Source organism: Salmo trutta, chromosome 27, assembly GCF_901001165.1.
Source record: "Salmo trutta chromosome 27, fSalTru1.1, whole genome shotgun sequence".
Lineage (NCBI taxonomy): Eukaryota > Metazoa > Chordata > Actinopteri > Salmoniformes > Salmonidae > Salmo > Salmo trutta.
This window is the reverse complement of record NC_042983.1, coordinates 6,637,937-6,660,311: the sequence shown is the minus strand read 5'-3', so window position 1 is coordinate 6,660,311 and position 22,375 is coordinate 6,637,937. Positions and strand designations below refer to the sequence as shown.

General features: G+C 41.7%; 1 protein-coding gene across 2 annotated transcripts in view; it reads left to right on the top strand.

Moving 5' to 3' along the window:
* fbxl17 (F-box and leucine-rich repeat protein 17) overlaps positions 1-22,375 on the top strand; it is a 336,364-nt gene continuing 313,989 nt past the window's right edge. Inside the window, exons 1-6 of one of the 2 annotated variants that reach the window (XM_029716432.1) lie at positions 1-312; positions 4,716-5,200; positions 5,470-5,817; positions 6,031-6,153; positions 6,901-7,158; positions 7,463-7,594. In XM_029716432.1, the coding sequence (XP_029572292.1) occupies positions 4,736-5,200; positions 5,470-5,817; positions 6,031-6,153; positions 6,901-7,158; positions 7,463-7,594 (1,326 nt within the window). In that variant the 5' untranslated portion in view covers positions 1-312; positions 4,716-4,735. Of the gene's footprint in view, positions 313-3,626; positions 3,992-4,715; positions 5,201-5,469; positions 5,818-6,030; positions 6,154-6,900; positions 7,159-7,462; positions 7,595-22,375 lie in introns of those variants that run through there. The other variant, XM_029716433.1, reaches the window with a different exon arrangement.

Below are 22,375 nucleotides of genomic sequence, written 5' to 3'. Positions count from 1 at the left end.
CATTAGCTACCCCCTTTTCTACCCATTAGAGTCCAACGTTGACCACATCCCGGATTGGTCACACTGGGCAAAGACTGACATTTGGCTCCACCAATAACAGATTGTAAATCGCGCTTGTCGTCTTCCTCTCCCTGCATTCATTTAGTCCGGAAGTGTTTTCTTTGGAGACCAAAACATCATAAAGAATATTTTACCTGAATTGTTGCCAATTTCACATTATTGTGTCCTGAAATTTTAACGCTATACTCGTCCGTGTGTTGCACGCGCGGATTATGAGAGCACCATTCGGAGGGGGGAGCACAGCGTGAACTGGTGAGCAGCAATACAATGTAGCTAGAAGCTAGCTATGCATCCTCAGCTAGTATCCATGTTGCTAACTAGCTAGCTATCTAAAACACAGCTGATCTAGCCACTGTTTTACTACTAGCTACTATCCTGTAGTCTTACCATGTAGCCCGTTGCTGGATACGTGTTATTTAACAAGTTCTTTTCATTTTCGATAAAGTAATAGTAATAGCTCGCTTGCTATTCTTCCATTTTAAAACCCAGGCTAAGTGTTTTACATGACAAGTCAGAAGTAAAGGCAGGCACTGTCTAATGATACACATTGTTGCAAAAAAGCATACGAGTCCAAAACCTGCTTTCGCCATGTCAATGATAATGCAAATAAACTCACAATGGATATAATTGAGTAAGGTATATCGCAATATATACCAATGATGTAAGGCTGAGGGAAGGTAAAGTTTATTCTGATTAATTCGTTTACAAATCTTGCGTGCTACATTACAATTTAATCTCTGCTCTCGCAAAAGTTGACATTTACAATGTAGCCTCCTAGCTAGTGAAACCAATAGTTGCAGAAATCAAATTACTCACTCACTGTTTATTGGGCAGTATCATCAATGTACAAACACTAGCTAACTACCTTAAGAATAATCAAATGCATTGTAGGAAACATTAACTAGCTGCTTGCCTTAATACACAAACAGCGATATTCTAGAGACCTACACTGCCCACTATTGTCACTGTCTGTGCTTGACCAATAATAGCAGCTGCTAAATGCATATACAGGAAACACTGTTGTGAGTCGAGATGGACCTTACAGTAGCGTTCTATTTAGAGGAACTGACCACCAGCTGTTCCATTATATTTAGGCACAGATACTGTCATAGTTGTGTTTGACCATGACTTGTGATGAAAGACCACACACATATAGAATAGCAGGGGGGAAAGATTGTGTGACTGTCACTTTTGAAGTACTTGAAATTCATGTAATGGCATATTTTCCTATTATGGTGAAATAGTGCAGATGTTATGTTACAGTGTTGGCGTGAATGAGATGTAATGCAGGTCAGTGGAACAGTGGAATGTTTTGGAACTTGACTTGCTGTGATCATAGTGGCAGCTCGGTCTTGTCTAGTGCCTTAAGGCTGTTGATTGCTTTATTTCATTTGAAAGGCAAACATTTTGGTTCAGCAGCCTTCGCAAGACCTTTGGTAACACTTTCATAACAGCTTTTACACCTATGTAGCATTGTACAGCTTTTATACCTATGTGGCACTGTACCCTAATTAGCCTACACTAGTAACAACATTTGTAGTAATATGTTGTTACATAGGCTAGTACTTTTTGCATTTTGATTAAGCTAATGGACTCACTTTGTGTCCAATAAGTGTTTAACATGATTTTTCAATGACTACCTCATCTCTGTACCCCACACATACAATTATCTGTAAGGTCCCTCAGTTGAGCAGTGAATTTCAAACCAATTCAACCACAAAGACAAGGGAGATTTTACAATGCCTCGCAAAGAAGGGGTCAATGGTGATTTTAAAACAGTTATAGAGCTTAACGGCTGTGATAGGAGAAAACTGAGGATGAATCAACAACATTGTCGTTACTCCACAATACTAACCTAGTGTGAAAAGAAGGAAGCCTGTACAGAATAAAAATATTCAAAAACATGCATGCTGTTTGCAATAAGGCACTAAAGTAATACTACAAAATGTGGCAAAGCAATTTAACTTTTTGTCCTGAATAAAAAGTTATGTTTGGGGCAAATACAACACATTACTGAGTACCACTCTCCATATTTTCAAGCATAGTGGTGGCTGCATCATGTTATGGGTATTCTTGTAATCATTAAGGACTGGGGTGTTTTTCAGGATAAAAAAGAAAGAGAATGGTGCTAAGCACATGCAAAATCCTAGAGGAAAACCTGGTTCAGTCTGCGTTCCACCAGACACCGGGAGATGAGTTCACCTTTCAGCAGGACACTAACCTAAAACTCCAGACCAAATCTACACTGGAGTTGCTTACCAAGAAGAAAGTGACTGTTCCTGAGTAGCCGAGTTAGTTTTGACTTAAGTCTACTTGAAAATATATGGAAAGACCTGAAAATGGTTCTCTAGCAATGATAAACAACTAATTTGACAGCTTGAATAATTTTGAAAAGAAGAATGGGCAGATATAGCACAATCCAGGTGTACAAAGCTCTTAGACTTACCCAGAAAGACTCACCACTAATCTCTGCCAAAGGTGCTTTTACAAAGTATTAACTCATGAGTGTGAATACTTATGTAAATGAGACATATCTGTATTTCATTTTCAGTACATTTGCTAAAACGTCTAAAAACATGTTTTCGCTTTGTCATTATGGGGTATTGTCTGTAGATGGGTGAGGAAAAACAATCTCTTTAATCCATTTTGAATTCAGGCTGTAACACAACAAAATATGGAATAAGTCAAGGGGTAGGAGTACTTTCTGAAGTCATTATGTGTTGTTTTCTGCGTTATTTAGTTTTTTAGCTCTTAATCAATGCAAGACATGTCTGGCATTTTAACTGTCATGGGCAATTCCATGGTAATGGCGCTGAGACTCAGATTTTCTAATTAAAATCTATGCAAACAAAAACCATTGATTTCATAGATTAACAAACCATACAGCTTTATGCACAATGAGTACTTAAAAAAACAAACTGACAATTTGATAAAAACACATTTACTGGAAGAACTGTGCAGATGCAAGGTTTGGTAAAATGAATCAGTAAAATCTGCCTCAGTTTGGGACCACGTTTTCCAAAAAGGCAGTTAAATATCTGTTACGAATTAAGATTCAAAGATGTCTGCAGAAAGAATGGGGTGTCAGCTAGGACATGACACCTTGAGTTAGAAAAATATATATTTATATTTTGAAGTGGATTTACACCCGGTAACAGAATTTCATCATGGGTCCCTGATCTGTACTACACAGAAATGCATAATTATGGATATGAATATCATTCTCTTCATGGTGATGTATCCTGAATAGGTACACAAAGGTAGATATATGCAATATCCTTTGCATATTTAGGTATTAGTCTACACACTTGCTATTATTTTAATGGACTCCGCCACCAAACAAGAACAAATGTGGTTGGACCGGACTAAATCTGAACCAATCATAGACATCTATGTTTTACAAGTTTTGATATCAAAGTACAGTGCACTAGAGCTCAGTATAGTTCAGTACAGTACATTGTAGTGTGCTCAAGCTCTACTGTGTACTGTACTTGACTCTACTCTACTCTATATTACTGTACAGTACAGGACTGTACTGAATTATAATGTACTTTTCTTAACTGTACTGTACTTTGTTGTCCAAAGTTGTGAAACCTAGACCCGACCAGACCAAATCTAAACCAATCATGGACGTCTAGATGTTTGGGCCAAATGAAGGCCGGTCCAGATATCTCTGCACGTTGAAATCAAGACAAGGGCGGACTGACCAAATTTCAACTACTTTTCAACGTCCATGGACGTCCGGTGTCGGTCGGTGCTCGGCGGGTGAGGATGCCGGTTACAGTAAATGGAAAGACGGGGCTCATGGGAAGGTGTCAATATGAGCTGGGAGAGGAGACGTTAATTGAAGAGAGAGAGAGCGAGCGAGAGAGAGGGGGACGGGTTGTCCAGACTTTTCACGTTCTTGCTTTGACCACCAGACGACAAAAAGGTAAAGAAAAGTTATGAACTGAACATAACAGTATGCCAGTGGAAGGGAGGACAGAAGCAGGTGACCTAACTGGTTTGTGACTACTATGAATTCCCATTGTAGCCAATTCAATTGCAGAAATTCCGTCACTGATTTGGTAACAGAATTTCAAGTTTGAATCACTTAATATTTCATAAACTAAATTAATATCAGTAAAAAACATAACTAATTGATAGATCTACCAATACTTGTTACTTCTGTGCACTTTCATTATCCTCACTCCTGATGAGGGAGAGAAATGTAAAAATATCTTAGATAAGTGGGTTTTTAGTTACGGAATTTCAAGACATAAGGCAATGTTTCTTAAACTTACAGAAGAAAGAAAAAAAATCTAAAGTAAATATATATTATATTATTAGCTGGCAGGGGTCTTTACTTCAACATTATTGTGTTTTGATGTATTTCTAATACCTTTTAAAGACTTTTTCTGGTAGATGTTTTTTAAGATCTGCTTTCCATCTGTTTGACAAGAAATCAAGGTCTTTGCTTATTCCTAATTTCTTGGATGGAAAATGTTTGAAAAATGTCTATATGCCTTAATTTCTCAAACAGACTCTTAGCTTTCACTTTTACACCCAATTTGACATGCTCCTATGAACTTCACATTGGTGCTCATGGGTCCATTTACATGGAAATGACATGTGCAATTCTGTTATTTTATGTCCTTCTTTCTTCCCTTACCCAGAGTCTCCGTGAGTCATCTATATGGGCCATCTTCTCTCGAAAAATGGTTACCGCCTGAACAAGAGGACACGCAAGCTGCATCATAGGAAGAAGAAGAAGAGGAACTGCTTCCTGCAGGGGCCCTGCATGCTCTGCTTCATTGTCCAGAGCAATAGTGGGGGCCTCGACGACGACGACAGTGACCAATTAGAGACCGGGGTCAACGGCGGAGGCAGAGGACGTCACAGCAACGCCAGTGGTACCGGAATCGGAAGCGCTTCAAAGCTCGCTGGGCGGTACGCTGCTCTCACTTCCCCTGAGGACTGTGCCAAGTTCCTGCTGTCGCCAAGGGAACTAGCCATCTGGGAGGGCCAAGGAAGGAGTCTACTGTCGGCCGTGCCGGCTAAGCTGATTCCACCGCCAGCGCTGTTCCGGAGTGCAGGGATTCCGGTGCCCATAGCGGTGGCTGTTTCTGTGCCTGGTAGTGCCAGTGACTACGCTGAGATGGTGAGAAACTAGAAAGGGTTAATTTCTAGTGCTGCTGAGTTAATTGTTTAATTCATGTAATTGATTGGCCAGAGTCCACTCACTTGATGTCCCAGGTTTGAATCAGTCCCTGATTTCAGAAGGGAAGGATGAAAATCAACAGACACTATCTGAACAGTTTGCTCCCGTACCGTACACTTCCTGGTATCTCTTCAGATGTCATCTCTGTCGAATCCCTTTCCTTGTGGTTCTCTGCGATCTGTGTCTGATCCTTGTTTCTCTCCTCCAAGGTGTGTAAGAGGAAGTGTGCGGAGGTGCAGAGGTGCACACCCTGTAAGCAGCCGCGATGTGCCTTCCCTGTCCCCGAGGGAGGTGTGGAGGATGGAGGAGGAAGTGGGGATGCCTCCTCTAACTCTGGGACTGGCCACTGCCACCTCTGCCCCCTGCCCTCATCCTCTTCCTCCTCATCCTCGTCTGTCGAGGGCTGCTGTGGGATGGCTCTCCATGGCGATTCGCTGCCCCAGAGTTCTGACTCCTCCCCCTGCTGTCCGCATCACCATGACGACTGCCAGGGGAGAGGCAGTGACGTGATTGACACATCCAGCATCAACCGCCTCCCCTCCTCCATCCTGCTTAAGGTCAGAGGTCACCACTAGAGTGCAGTTCGTTTGGAAGGCCTGATTGGATGCTTTCAAAGGCTTTTATTCTAACTGAAACTAACTGAAATGGGCTGGATGTAGCCTGGGTACCGGTCTGTTTAGCTCCACTGCTTGTACTCTGAGTCATTGCCAAACAACAGGCTGGATGTGGGTGGATACACAACCTGTTAATGTGTTTTCTGTTCCTCTCAGGTGTTCTCCCACCTGTCGGTGAAAGAGCGCTGTCTGTGTGCCTCGCTGGTCTGTAAGTACTGGAGGGACCTCTGCTTAGACTTCCAGTTCTGGAAGCAAATTGACCTCAGTGGCCTACAACAAGTGAGTACAACATTTGAGACATTTTATAGTAACATTTAATTTCAAATATAAACGCAACATGCAACAATTTCAAAGATTTGACCGAGTTACAGTTCATATAAGGAAATCAGTCAATTGAAATGAATTCATTAGGCCCTAATCTATGGATTTCACGTGACTGGGCAGGGGTGCAGCCATGAGTGGGTCTGGGAGGGCATTGGCCTACTCACCGTGGAGCCAGGCCCAGCCAATCAGAATGAGTTTTTCCCCACAAAAGGGCTTTATTACAGACAGAATAAAGAATAAGGAAAATTTCTGGGATCTGTTATTTCATATCATGAAAAATGGGACCAGCACTTTACATGTTGTGTGTATATTTCTTTGTATTGTTCATGTATTTTAAAGTGTTTATTATGTGACTATATGTTTATCACAGACCACTTTCTCATCAAACTTTACCTTGAGCCCTAACCACTCTCTTTCTGTTCTCCCTGTTCACTCTCTCTCTCTCACTCACTCTCTCACTCTCTCACTCTCACTCACTCACTCTCTCACTCTCTCACTCACTCACTCACTCACTCACTCACTCACTCACTCACTCACTCACTCACTCACTCACTCACTCACTCACTCACTCTCTCACTCACTCACTCACTCTCTCACTCTCTCACTCACTCTCTCACTCTCTCACTCTCTCACTCTCTCACTCACTCACTCACTCACTCACTCACTCACTCACTCACTCACTCACTCACCCACCCCCCTCAGGTAAATGATGACCTCCTGGTGAAGATAGCGTCTCGGAGGCAGAATGTGACGGAGTTGAACATCTCTGACTGTCGTGGCGTGCAGGACCACGGCGTGTGTTCCCTGGCGGCCCACTGCCCGGGCCTTCAGAGGTACACAGCCTACCGCTGTAAACAGCTGAGTGACCTGTCCCTCAGTTCCCTGGCCTTACACTGTCCTCTGCTGGCCAAGGTCCATGTTGGCAACCAGGACAAACTGACAGACGACGCACTCAAAAAGGTGCTCCATCTCTCTCTCTCTCTCTCTCTCTCTCTCTCTCTCTCTCTCCTCTTCATCTCTCTCTCTCTCTCTCTCTCTCTCTCCTCTTCATCTCTCTCTCTCCTCTTCATCTCTCTCTCTCTCTCTCTCTCTCTCTCTCTCTCTCTCTCTCTCTCTCTCTCTATCTGTCCTGCCCTTTTCTCCCTTCTCTCTCTCTACTTAATCCATCAGTCGATCAATCTGATGGATTAACACATTGTACAATGCATTTATAACATGTTTATCGGGCTTAACCCTTCTCCCCCTCCCTCTCTTGTGTCCCTAGTTAGGAGAACACAGTTCAGAGTTGAAGGACATCCACCTGGGCCAGTGCTACAGTATTACTGATGAGGGGATGGTGGCTCTGTCCAAGGGATGTCCCAAGCTGCAGAGAATCTACATGCAGGAGAACAAACTGGTGAGTACCCTACCCAGTTCTTAGGCTACAACACGATGTTCCCATTGGCACCGGCTGCACTGCAAAACAAGGTAGACGGCCCGCCCTGTCTCTGTAGTGTTAGGGGAAACGCTGCCTACATGTTTGACTTTAAATCTAGGGAAGGGGCAGGGAAGGGGGGGAAAAAAGTGTGGATCACACACACTCTGTCTGTCTGGGGCCCTGAAGGCTACTAGAGAACTGTTGAGTGGCGTCTCTGTGATGTGTAATGTGAAACAGCCTAGGTGGGTGATGTGTGTGTGTTGGATAGAGGGGTTGTGGTGTATTTCTTTTGCTGTTGGCATCGAAGGATCGTGATCCATCTGTTTCAAATGAAATGCAAATCCCAAACTCCAAGTCAAATCTGTTGAAGACATGCGAAGAGGCATAGGCTGAAGGAGAGGACTGCATGCATTTTTGGTTGTGTAGATCTGATTTCTCTAAGTATGCTTGTTGTGTGTCTGCTGGTGTCCGGGTGTTTTGGGGACAGTCCCTGTTAGAGTGCAGTGTGAGGATGCGCCAAGTCCTCCAACACAGGGGGTTTGCACTTACACAACAAAATAAAGATGGATATTTTGCACCCATTGGTTTGTGTGCCAGCTGGCAATGTAAACTATTTTATTAATACTCCCTGGACACGCACACACACACACACACACACACACACACACACACACACACACACACATTGGCTGGGGTACCTGAGCAAGCTTCATGTGGAGGATTCCCAGATGTCCAGCGCATTCCCTCCTGATTCCAGGAATCTTCCAACCAGGTATTCTGTAAAAACCTGAGAATTTGGGAAAACTGATCGGAACTTTGCATTTGTGGTTGTGGTGGAATCTTGTTCATTTTAGTTGGGTGTCTGTGTTGTACCAGTAGTCACTGGTTCTGACAGCGGCCTGCTAACACTAGAACCCTGCAGTGAGACATCCCGTCGGCGGTTGAACACAGATTTTTGGCTTGTGTTCATGTTCTGCAGGGGATTTGGACATCCTGACAACCTGCATCTCAGGCTTTGAAAGCGTGTTGGATATTTGAAGTGTGTCCACTCCTTTCCTAATGTAGCTTGTCAAAAAGCCTCAGTGACTAGAATACTTGATGACTGTCTATTGTATAAGGGCAATTCCATGGTAACGGAATTACACTAAAACAGATTTTTTTTCCTTTTAAAAAAAAACACTGATTTCAAAGTTTAACAAACCATAGAACTTTATGTCCAACAATGGAGGCTGCTGAAGGGAGGATGGTTCATAGTAATGGCTGGAATGGAATCACTGGAATGGTATCAACCAATGGAATCCACATGTTTGATATCATTCCATTGACTCCATTCCAGCTATTATGAGCCGTCCTCCCCTCAGCAGCCTCCACTGACGCACACGTACTACTTTGAACAATTTCCACTGAAAAGTTTACAGAAACACATTCATAGGAAGATCTGTGCAGATACAAACTTTGGTAACTAAGAGAGATTTTACCCAAATTCTATTACCGAACTTGGAATCAGCACAGTTTTTCCAGTACATTGTGTTTTTTATTTTTTTTGTTACTGTGTAAATTATTCAAAGTAGTAATTGTGCATAGAGTTGTATGGTTTTGTTAAACTTTTTGAAATCAATGGTTTTTGTTTGGCATACATTTTAAAGTGCGAAATCGGAGTCTCAGCGTAATTTACCGTGGAATTGCCCATAACCCCACCCAGTTTGACATGTCTCCCCAGTGATGCACTTATTCCCAAGTGTGATTGTTGAACGATCCCTGACAGTGCCTTCCTTTCACCACTAGGGGTCAGTGGTACTTCACTATTGAACGTGGCCAGCCAAGGTTGCCGTAGCTAGACAAAGTGTGCTCTTTTAACAAAGCCACAGAGGCTGGCTAGAATCCTCTACATTTGTCACTTCCATGAAAAGCTTCTCTGGATATGTATGCATTGAGATGTGCAAAGGAGTTCTGTTTCCAAGTGTATTGAATAGCATTTCATCATAATCCGCCCTCTTTATTCTCAAGCCTAATGGCTTGGTCTTCCTTTCCTCCAAATATTTCTCACTCCTCTGAGTGATTATGCTCCTGATGAATTAGTCCACTTAAAGTTATTAACAATGACCCAGTCTGTTAGAATCCCATTCATCATCTTAATAGTTATGAAAATAGCGATTATAGCGAGGTGAGAGATTCATTTAGGTGCTAATGATATTTCAACGCGGCAGTATCAATTTCAGACAGTCATTTTTCAGACGTGAGATTGCGTGAAGTTTTCTGGCTTCCTCGTCATATTATGCCGTCGGAAAAATGGGCTGTGAATGTTTTTAGGAGTTGTTATGTCTAGCCGCTCTCATTGCTTTGGCCTGATATTGTCATTAAGTTTGCCTGGTATTAAGAAGGACAGGAACACTTTCCTCCCTCTCTCCTCTCCGTAGAGGATTCTCATTCTCTCACAGCATTGCCTGCTAGAGTTTCTCTCCCCAACTGTTTTGAGGAATCAAATGCAATAGCTCGATAAGTAATTCCCTTTTCTAATTGGACATTTTTGGACCAGATTAAAGAATTGATTTAATCTCCGTAAGAAGGAAAGTGGGCAAAATTGTGATTTGTTTACAGTTGTCTTGTAGGCCTAGGGAGAAATCTCTATATCGCTAGATCCGAATTTGGCTGCTGGTTTTCATGTTTTCTCCTGTGTTTAGCTCGTAAACATAAATGAACTATTTTACATTTACAGACTTTTTTTAGTGTGAGACTGAGGATAAACATATTTTGACTAAGTCATATGTGCCCTACGGTATCTAGCCTATGAAGTTTTTTAATGAGAGGATTTAGTTGACTGCGTTTAAAAACAAGTCTCGTTTCCTAGTGAAATGTTTCTGATCTGCTGTGTGTAGCAGTGTAGGCCTCTCTCTATGAGAATAGGACATGTTCGCTTTCTCTTTATCCTTCTCCCTTTTTCTCTCACCTCATTTTTCACTGGACAAATTCATCTTCCTCTGAGGTCATAGTTTAGAAAGCATTGTCAGTTCTTCTTCTCTCTCATCCCTGGTCCTTTGCCCTCTCCCTTCTCTCTCTCTCTCTCTCTCTCTCTCTCTCTCTCTCTCTCTCTCTCTCTCTCTCTCTCTCTCTCTCTCTCTCTCTTCTCTCTCTCTCTCTCTCTCTCTCTCTTCTCTCTCTCTTCTCTCTCTCTCTCTCTCTCTCTCTCTCTCTCTCTCTCTCTCCTCTCTCTCTCTCTCTCTCTCTCTCTCTCTCTCTCTCTCTCCCCGTCTGCGGGAGGTGCGTGTACAGTTGCCTCTGTCCTGTGGGGTTAGGAGGCCAGGCACCGCCAGGTCTACTCTGACATCTGAAGCCTTTACGAAACATCTTTTATCACAACGGCCCCCAATTCACTCACTGACAGGTCCTCTCTCTTTCTCTCGCTCGCATGCCTCATCTTTCCCTCTGCCTCCTTTTCTCTTTTCCTGCCCCCCCCCCCCTTCCCTAATGTAATGTAACAGGATCCTGTCCCTTTCAATCAGTGAGGAATGGAGGATGATCCCTCGACTCTGGTGTTCTGTCCTTTTTCGGTTCCTCCTCCTCCTCCCCTCCTTTCTGGCCTTCTTCTAATTGAATAATTACAAAAGCCGGAGTACTTTTCTGTGCTCTCGCTCGACTCTTACGGTGGTTTCTCTCTTCTTTGGCTCGAGGCTTCCTGCTCTCATCAACATACAGTATCTAGTCTGGAAGTCTTTAACAGTTTAGGGAGAAAAAAAAGTGAATCCTTTCATGAAGGGAGTCTGTCACACTAAGCTGATGAAGTAGACAGTTCTCTTTCTAGCTGGCCTATTTAAAAAAAGGGGGGAAAAAAACGACATTGGGTGTTGTAAGGAGGACTATTCTTCCGCGTGTAGAAGTCGAGGAATAATGACTTCTATGGCCTGTGTGACTGGCTGGAGTCACTGCTCTCACCTTCCGTTTCCCTGTCAGATCTCAGCTAGTTAGCCTGGGCTGGCTGGCTGTGTGTGTTGGCCAATGGAGTCTGTACAGATGCAGAGAATGACTATTTTTGGGCTCCGGTGATTTCTCAGGTGAAGCTCTGATGTTTGGGTCTTTATCTCTCTTCTTTTTTTCTTTTTTTTGCTCTCTATTTCTCTCTCGCTCTCTTTCCCCCACCCACTCTCTCTCCTTTTCTCTCCCCATCTCCCTGACAGCTCTCTGTGTCCACACAGTACTTAGGTGAACTGGCTGATTTGAACTGCTGAATGTTTCTCTCTGCTAGGCTGCCGTGTGGGAGGAGGAATAGAGAGAACTTTCCAGAAGAAGTTTGTCGGACTAGAAAAGTGTTTTTGTTTTTAAAATGGGATCACCTCACCTGTGTAAGTAGAGAATAAAATGGCGTGTGTTCATACTCTATTTATCTTGTCCATATTTACAGAATCTCTGCCATTGTAGGGATTGTTTGTCTGTTTTCAGACGTTGTTTTGAGCTCTTGTTGTTTTGCCTTTCATATTCTGTTTTCTCTCTGTCTGCCTCAGAGGACAAAGACTTCTATAATACCAAACTCCTCCTCTTCTCATATTAATGTGTCCTTGGCTAGGAGAGAGACGTCCCCGGAAGTTGAGCTGAGAGTTTTGTCAACACAGACAAAGTATTGTGTAGGCTTATCAGCTCAACAGATCGCACCCCATTCTTCGACATGAATAATTATATTCTATTAGTTCCTCACCATTGCACAGGAGTATCGCAATTTTAGAAACGTTTAGCCAGATTTTTTTCTCCCTCTTCCTTTGCTTCTCCTTTCCTGGTGGAATAAAAGCGCGTTTCTCCAGCGAGGCGATGACACGGTAACAGTGTTTTTTTTGCCAAAACAAAAATCACTGATTTGCAAAGTTTAACAAACCATCCAACTCTATGCACAATGACTACTTTTAACAATTTCCACAGAAAATATTACAAAAACACATTTACTCAAAGAACAGTGCAGATGTAGTTTGGTAACAGAATGACGGTAAAATCTCCCTCATTTTATGTGACCACGTTTTTCAAAAACTCTGTTAGATATCTAATTTATATAATCTATCTATCTATCTATCTATCTATCTATCTATCTATCTATCTATCTCTGCAGAAAGAATGGGGTGTCAGGTATGATATGACACCTTGAGTTTGAAAACATCTAATTTGGTTATTGAACTGCAATAGTGAACTGCAATAGTATACAAAATGTTTTGGGGATTTTCGATAGTAATCCATAGAATAGTCATTTGGAGGAAGGATTGTTGACATATATTTGACATTTGTATGTAAAAGTAATATAATGAAATGTGCCAAATAAAAAAAGATATATTTTCTATATGCATGTGTATTTTATTATATTCATACATTTATGTCGAAAAAGCTATTGATGTCAAAATACTACTCATATTACACAGCAAGCGGTAAAGCTTCATATGACACCAATATTTTCTTTGTAGCACCTACAGATGAACCATTATGGAGTCTGGAAGGGGGCCTGGGTGAAGCCAAAATGGCGCAAATATGCCAACTTTAATTATTTCAAAAATTATGTTTTTAGATACAAATGTCAACAATTCTATCTCCAAAGGACTAGTTGTCTATGGATTGCATTTAGTAAAAATCCCCAAAATCATGGCCTTTTTATGTCTGGGTATCATGACGAATCACTTAGTAATTGACATGGATTAACACCCGGTAACAGGATAATAGTAACAGAATGACATCATGGGTCCCTGATCTGTACTATACAGAAATTCATATTTATTAACGTCATCCTGTTCATGGTGATCCATAATGAATAGGTACATGCAAAGGTAGAAAAATGTAATATCATAAACGTCATTCACAAGTTTGGCAGTACAGTAGAGTACACTAGAGTAGAATACAGAATAATTGACTGTATTGTGCTTTCCAAACTTGTGGAACAGACGTCTATGATTGGCTTAGATTTGGACTGACCAAATTTCAACTACTTTTCGACGTCCATGGACTTCCGGTGTTGGTCGGTCTTCGATGACCGAGAGGGCTGGTTACAATAAATGGAAAGAGAGAGGGGCTTATGGGTAGGTGTCAGTACCGGGAGAGGTGACATTAACTGGACAGAAAGAAGAGAGGGAGGGGTTGCCCAGACTTAAAAAATATATATATATATTTATTTATTTATATAGTTATTTATAAATATATATTTATTTATTTATATATATATATATTTATTTATTTATAAATATATACATATATATATATTTATTTATAAATATATATATTTATTTATTTATAAATATATATATTTATTTATTTATAAATAACTATATAAATAAATAAATAAATAAATATATATATATATATTTATATTTATTATAAATATATACATATATATATTTATATTTATTTATAAATATATACATATATATTTATATTTATTTATAAATATATATATATATATATATATATATTTATTTATAAATATATACATATATTTATTTATAAATATATACATATATATATTTATTTATAAATATATACATATATATATTTATTTATTTATAAATATATACATATATATATTTATTTATTTATAAATATATACATATATATATTTATTTATTTATAAATATATACATATATATATTTATTTATTTATAAATATATACATATATATATTTATTTATTTATAAATATATACATATATATATATTTATATTTATTTATAAATATATACATATATATATATTTATTATATATATTTATTTATAAATATATATATATATATTTATTTATAAATATATACATATATATATTTATTTATAAATATATATTTATATTTATATTTATTTATAAAAAAAAAAAAAATGACCACCACGTGATAGAAATAGAAAGAAAACCGTTATGAGCTGAACATAACAGTATGCCAGTAGAAGGGAGGACAGTAGCAGGAGACACTATCAGCTGAACATAACAGTATGTCAGTGGAAGGGAGGACAGTAGCAGGAGACACTATCAGCTGAACATAACAGTATGCCAGTGGAAGGGAGGACAGTAGCAGGAGACACTATCAGCTGAACATAACAGTATGCCAGTAGAAGGGAGGACAGTAGCAGGAGACATTATCAGCTGAACATAACAGTATGCCAGTGGAAGGGAGGACAGTAGCAGGAGACACTATCAGCTGAACATAACAGTATGTCAGTGGAAGGGAGGACAGTAACAGGAGACACTATGAGCTGAACATAACAGTATGTCAGTGGAAGGGAGGACAGTAGCAGGAGACACTATCAGCTGAACATAACAGTATGCCAGTGGAAGGGAGGACAGTAGCAGGAGACACTATCAGCTGAACATAACAGTATGCCAGTGGAAGGGAGGACAGTAGCAGGAGACACTATCAGCTGAACATAACAGTATGCCAGTGGAAGGGAGGACAGTAGCAGGAGACACTATGAGCTGAACATAACAGTATGCCAGTAGAAGAGAGGACAGTAGCAGGAGACCTAACTGTGGTTTGTGAATATGATGAATTCCCATTGTTGCCAATTAATTGCAGTCATTCTGTTACTGATTTTTCTTTTTTTTGGGGGGGGGGTCATTCTGTTACCGATTTGGTAACAGAATGACAGGTTTTAATCACTTAATAAATCAAATTGTTATCAGTAAAAACACTAATTAGGTCTACCTTTTTGCTTCTTACTACTTCAGTGAACTTTCATTATCCTCACGAGGGAGAGAAATGAGCAAATATCTTAAAGTTATGTGGGTTTTAATAACATAATTATGACACTAGGCAATATTTCTTTAACTTACAGAAGGCAAATATTTTCGGCAAAACTCAATAGAAATGCTGATATTATATAGTAGAAGGGGTCTTTACTTCAACATTATTGTGTTTTGATGTATTTCTAATACCTTTTTTAAGGCTTTTTCTGCTCAATGTTTTCAAAGACCCCCTTTCCATCTATTTGACCAGAAATCAAGGCTTTGCTTATTCCTCATTTTTTTAGGATGGAATATGGTTGAACATTTGATGTACTGTATATACCTTTTTTTTAATCCAAAATATAGAACTCTTAGCTTTCATTTGACATCAAATGCGATATGCTCCTATGAACTTGAACTTCACATGTTAGTGCTCATGGGGCTTTTTCCATGAAAATTCCCAATAGGAACTGTCTGTCTTGGAAACGCTCCTGGGAACATGTGTCTGTCTGTTATTTATTTATATATATATATATATATATACACACACACACAGTTTTGATTAACCACAGTTTTAATTAGCTTAAATGTGTGTATGTGTAATTGGAATTGGAGATGACCTGCAATAGATTACCATGTGCCCTCAATTTAGCTCTAATTACTTGCATATATCCCCCCTTTTTTTTCTTCATGTTTCCTCTCCTTTTTCCCTGTCCATCTTGGCTAATCCTCGTCGCCTGGGAGAGGGTGGCGTGTGACGGCTGTGTTTGTGTGAACAGAACTCCGAACGGGGACCACGGAACACTCAGGGTGACGTGGTGTCACAATGACTGGCGTCTGTTTAGCCATTGGTCAGTCACATACACCTCATATCCCTCCCTGATAGGTTGACAGCTTGTGAACATTACGGCGTAATTAAAGCCAGAGAAGTGTTTTTAGAGGACATAATGGGCCAATAACAGTCCAGTGCAGGATGATTAGTCAGTGATCTGTGTATTTATGCTACATCAGATTTAACTAGCTAGAACAAAGGGAGAACTGGGGAACAGGAAGTGGGAACAAGTGCTGTCAGTTATGGGAGACCTGTTCTGACATGACACCCCTCCTGGCTAGTTTAAACACTGGGAGACACAAGGGAAATATTGGGCAAGCCAGACGGAATTTTCTCCCTCTCTGAGAAGTTGTCCCGGGAAGTATTTTGGATTGATTAGAGATAAGTAGAACCATCCTGACCTGCGGACGGGAGGAACGCTCTCCACAGCCGTCTTCCCTCCCAAGAGAAAACATTCCAGTGGCGTTCTCCTTTCTGTGGGACATGGAGGATCCGTCTACTTTGGCTTGAGCATGTTTGGATGACACGACGCGCTACTGGACCTGAAGTATTACCAAGGACAGGAAGTGACCTGTTGGATGTGGGGGTCACAATGGGCGGGGTCTCCTACCCGCGTGAATGGCTGAGAGTTCACCAGCGGCCCAGCTTGTGTCGTGACCCTGCCGTTCAGACAGAGCTGGTGTGAGATGACACAGTCATGTTGACGTCATACAAAATCATTATACCCATCGATAATATGTCGCTTCATACAAATGATGTACATAATGAGAAACTGCTGTCTATTTTATCTCAACTTTACCATTATTTATAATATTAGTGACTTATTTATTTCTTGGTCTTGAAATTTCGTTACAGCCCTCCTATATATGCAACAGTTGTATTTAGATGTTTTTGTCCGAATTAAATTGTGATATGAAAGGAAGGTTTAGAAATGTGCCTTTGAGTCAGTAGGAGGAGAGAGAACGGCGTCGTTGTTTACGAGTGGTGTTTTTTTGTTGTTTGGTTAGTGTGATGTGTTGTCAATTTTAATTTTTAATTTAAAAAATCTTTTTTTTTTTACATTATCCACATGCATCCATTCCAGACCATAGATGAGATGACCGTAGCCTCCCATATAGACGTTACATGATTTGTGCTGCAATGTGCCCAGTCTCTCTGTTCTTCGTCTCTTGTCTCGCTTTCTTTCGCTCTTTCCTCTCGGCTCTTCCTTTCTTCTGCCCCCCGTCTCCCCCACCCTCTCGCTGTGATTGTCCATCTGCGAGGTAACCACCAGTTAGAGCTGCTGTGTTTCTGAGCTGTAGGGATGCTGGTCCCTCTAATGATGACTATCAGGCAACACAGGGGAGCAGGCTATCAAACGTCCCCCCCACTCCCCAGGTGCTCGAGGTGGAAATTGCCACTATTTTCTCGCTCTCCTCCCACATCCCTTTTTTTTTCTCCTCCACTTTCTCCGCCTTTACTTCTCGCCCTCTTTCGTATACCCTCGCTGCTACACTTCCTCCTCTCCCCTATCCATCTCTCTCCTTCACCTCCTTATTTCTCATTCTGCCTAACATCTCTCTCTCTCTCCCCCTATGTAGTCTTTGACGTCTAGCTATGTATCCCTCAGAAAGCATGTGAAAGCCGTGTCCTGTGGCTATGAGGGAGGACCATGTTTGGGGGACATCCGGTTGATCGTCTCTCAGGTTCACAAGTCATCAGGTCCGTTATTGACTGTTTCCGTTCCATTGGCGGCCTGGCTGACTGGATCCAGACACGCTGCTGTCGATACGTTCACCTCGCCGTCTGGCCTTCAACGAAACAAAAACAAAAAACGCCGGAACAGGAGAGGACAGAAGCAATGGAGAGACGTCAGGCGAGGAGTTTTGTAAATGTCAGGTCTGGCCTCTAGATATGAGTGTCTGTGGAGTGAACTTTCCCTTAAAAGATGTTCCGGGGATTACACGGTGACCGTCCTTCTCAGACAAAGACCCTGGTTGGAAGAAAGGACCGTGGTTTAAAAAGGTTCCTTTGTGGCGACAGGAGATGGCCTCGTGTGTGAGATTAGAGAGCGGTTCTTCAGGTTAAGGTCTGGTGTTTGTTATGTAGCTGGCGGACTCTTTCTGAGCATAGATCAGACAAGGCGAGGCTGTGCTGTTTTTCTCTTTGTTACAGAACCGGCATGGACCCAGCTCGCTAAGTTGCTTTTGAACGATGAAACACCAAGGTTTTCTATCACCGTGTACCTTTGCCAGGCCTTCTGTGAACCTCTGTCTCTGTTAAGTGGTTTACATCTCTTTATTCGCGATACCCGTCTCAGTCACTTGAATGAGTTGTCTTGTGCCCTGTCAATATTATAAAGCAGCAATACCTCAATTCACTTAGCATCACCGACAGTTATCGACGATATCTGTCAATCCAACACCTTGTGTCCACTTGAGCTTGTTTGTTATAGCTGTATTAAAACCCTTCTATAGCTGATAGGCCTATTTGTTTACAGGTGGGCCTACAGTTAAAATCTGGGTAAAGGGTTGCTGGGAGCTCAAAAGAAAGGAATCGAGTTGTCTGTTCATCCACTGCAGTGTGTCGGTAACTGAGGCTGTTGTATCATATCTTGACCTGCAGATGGCGCCGTAAGAATGGTTCTGAACAGGATATCAGTGTTGCTTCGATGACTACAGAGAGTAAAAAAAAAAAGATCCCCTTTTCAGTATATGAAGACTGGAAACATGCCTAAAATAAGCAGCCATTTGGCCTTAAGTTCATCTTTTGGCTTTTTAGCAGCACAAAGTGGAACCGAAGCACATTTTTCAACATCTCCAACATAAATAATGGGGAGGAAATTCTCTGGGACAGTGGACCGACTCAACCCTGAGGATGAACAGATTGTGTGCTGTATCACTGGTTGCTGCAGCATAGCCTGTTAACTAGGATATACAGTATTCTAGGAGTATCACAGTAGTATTCTAGGAGTATCACAGTAGTATTATAGGAGTATCACTGTAGGAGTATAGGAGTATCACAGTAGGAGTATCACTGTAGTAGTATAGGAGTATCACTGTAGTAGTATAGGAGTATCACTGTAGTAGTATAGGAGTATCACTGTAGTAGTATAGGAGTATCACTGTGGTAGTATAGGAGTATCACAGTAGGAGTATCACTAGTAGTATAGGAGTATCACTGTAGGAGTATCACTGTAGTAGTATAGGAGTATCACTGTGGTAGTATAGGAGTATCACAGTAGGAGTATCACTAGTAGTATAGGAGTATCACAGTAGGAGTATCACTGTAGGAGTATCACTAATAGTATAGGAGTATCACTGTAGTAGTATAGGAGTATCACAGTAGGAGTATCACTGTAGGAGTATCACTAGTAGTATAGGAGTATCACTGTGGTAGTATAGGAGTATCACTAGTAGTATAGGAGTATCACTGTGGTAGTATAGGAGTATCACAGTAGGAGTATCACTAGTAGTAGAGGAGTATCACAGTAGGAGTATCACAGTAGGAGTATCACTGTAGGAGTATCACTGTAGTAGTATAGGAGTATCACAGTAGGACTATCACAGTAGAAGTATCACAGTAGAAGTATCACAGTAGAAGTATCACAGTAGGAGTATCACAGTAGGAGTATCACAGTAGGAGTATCACTGTAGGAGTATCACTGTAGGAGTATCACTGTAGGAGTATCACAGTAGGAGTATCACTGTAGTAGTATAGGAGTATCACAGTAGGAGTATCACAGTAGGAGTATCACTGTAGGAGTATCACAGTAGGAGTATCACTGTAGTAGTATAGGAGTATCACAGTAGAAGTATCACTGTAGTAGTATAGGAGTATCACAGTAGGAGTATCACTGTAGTAGTATAGGAGTATCACAGTAGGAGTATCACTGTAGTAGTATCACTGTAGTAGTATAGGAGCATCACTGTAGTAGTATAGGAGCATCACTGTAGTAGTATAGGAGCATCACTGTAGTAGTATAGGAGCATCACTGTATCACAGTAGGAGTATCACTGTAGTAGTATAGGAGTATCACTGTAGTAGTATCACTGTAGTAGTATAGTAGTATCACTGTAGTAGTATAGGAGTATCACTGTAGTATTATAGGAGTAAAACACATTTTCATCCAGAACTACTATCAACATAAATACATGATTCAAAGGAAAGTTGGTTACATCCAAGCATTTATGGAAGGGATTAGGATTCAAGTTAGGCTTAGTTACAGTTGTTGTGTCTTTGCTTGACAGTTCTGAGTCATTCCGGGCCTCCCATCTGTCCTCCGGCCAGCAGACAGTCACGGGGTCCTGACCCTGTGCCAGGGGGGTGTCCAAATGATTCATGGGCTAGCCCCCACCCACCCTTTACCCCATCCCTCACCCACGTATCCACCCTATGATGGGCTTTCCTTTTGTTTTACAAGGGCAGCTCTGATGACATCATCATCTAAAGCCTGAGTTGGGAGCACCCTTAGTCTGACGGTGAGACGGAAGTCTTTAGTGCTCTGGGATGTGATAAATGGCTCTGGGTAAACTGGAATCTGTAGGGTCATGGGAGAGGAGAGGAGAGGGGGGGAGAGGAGAAAGGAGGAGGTAAAGAGACGTGGAAAGACTGCTCTCCTCTCACCCCGTCTCCCCTGTCTGCCTCCTTTTTCTCTTCGGTACTTCTCCGGCTCGTTCCTCCTCTCTCTTTCTCTCTCCTGTCTGTCTGCTGATTGAGAGGCCAGAGTGGTTCTAACCACTGGCTTCATTACTAATGATAGATGTGAAGCAGAGGTGTGTGCCTGTCTGAGTGAGTGTTGTCTTCCTCTGCCTCCTCATCCCCTCTCGTCTTCCTCCTCCTTCCCTACCCTCCGTATCTCCGCCGTCTCCAACAGTGAACGCGGGAACACCCCCTTCTGCTAATGTGTTTGGTTCTGTGCTGGCGCCTGGTATTGGTTGGATCTGGGCTGTAATGAATGTGTTTAATAAGCTGTGTGGGTCGATGGGCTTAATGAAGGTGTGACAGACGACTAGCCAGGAGAACGCTAACACCTTAACGAGACGCTAACGAGCCAGAGGGGTTAACGAGGTCACAGTAATCGGTCTCTCTCTCTCTCTCCCGTCTTTGTCTTTTCGGGTCTCTTTCTCTTGCTCTCGCAGTAACATATAAGATAGGCTATCTTTTGAAGGAGAACTTGGCTTCAGAAACCTTTTTTTTTTTTTTCCAAGGACCCTGCTTCCGAGAAAAGACATATTTTCAAGGTCCCTACAATATTTTAAATGGCTGGACTGTGGAGGGCTGGTTGGCTGTCTGTCTGTAGGCCTTCTGTTCTACCAACCAGTGATTGCCAGCAAGGAAAGTTTGGCCTACGGTTGCTGTCAAATATGAAATGTAATGTAGAATGTTTGGAACACACATACAGGCTGTTCTCAGATATTCTGACACTGAACTCCGAGGAATCCATGGTTACTCATTGTACAATTGTCACTTTAGGGATGTCTACCTATACTGTATTTTCCGTAGGTTACATTCTGTGCATTGCAAGGGAGGGGAGGGGGTGGTCATGTCATCGTCCATTGCCCCCCCCATCCCATACTGACCTACGTAGGACTGCCCGTCTACCCATACTCCTTTGCTCCCACCAAGGACCAGTAACTCACCAGAGACAGTGTGACTTCCTGAGCCTCATATTTCTCTGGAGAGTGTAACGCCCGTTATGAGGTATACCATCTGGACAACCAATCGATTAATGGAGCACTTAGCCAGGCTAATTAACAGCTGTGTAGGACTGGGGGGGAGAGATCAGAGAGAGGGGGAGTGAACCTAGATAACCCTGTAGCATATATCTCTTACAGGAGCTCTTACAGGAGCTCTTCCAGCCGGGCTTCTAGCCCCCAGGCGCTGTTGGCTTTATAGATGCTGTAGTATGCGGAGTTGTGATTTACTGCCTGCCTGCCTTTTTTTTCTACAAGGTAATCGTCATGACAGTGACCACCACCAACTTTCCATGTGAACGAGTGGTGTGGTGGAGGGTAAACGCAAATTTTGCAGAAAAATGCATTGGAAATATAGGGAGCGCTACTTTACTCCGGGCGAAAGTTGTTTAAAAAATAAATAATACGTTTACCCACCTATTTAGTTTTTTTTTTTACCGCTACGTCACTGACGTGAACGTAAAGCTGTTCCGTGGCAGTGGACGGCTACAGGGCGTGCGAGCCTTGCGCTTTCTTTAACGCTGTTCTTCTGTTGCCTACTTTATTTCTCTCACCTTTATTCACCTCGTACGGGGGGTGGGGGGG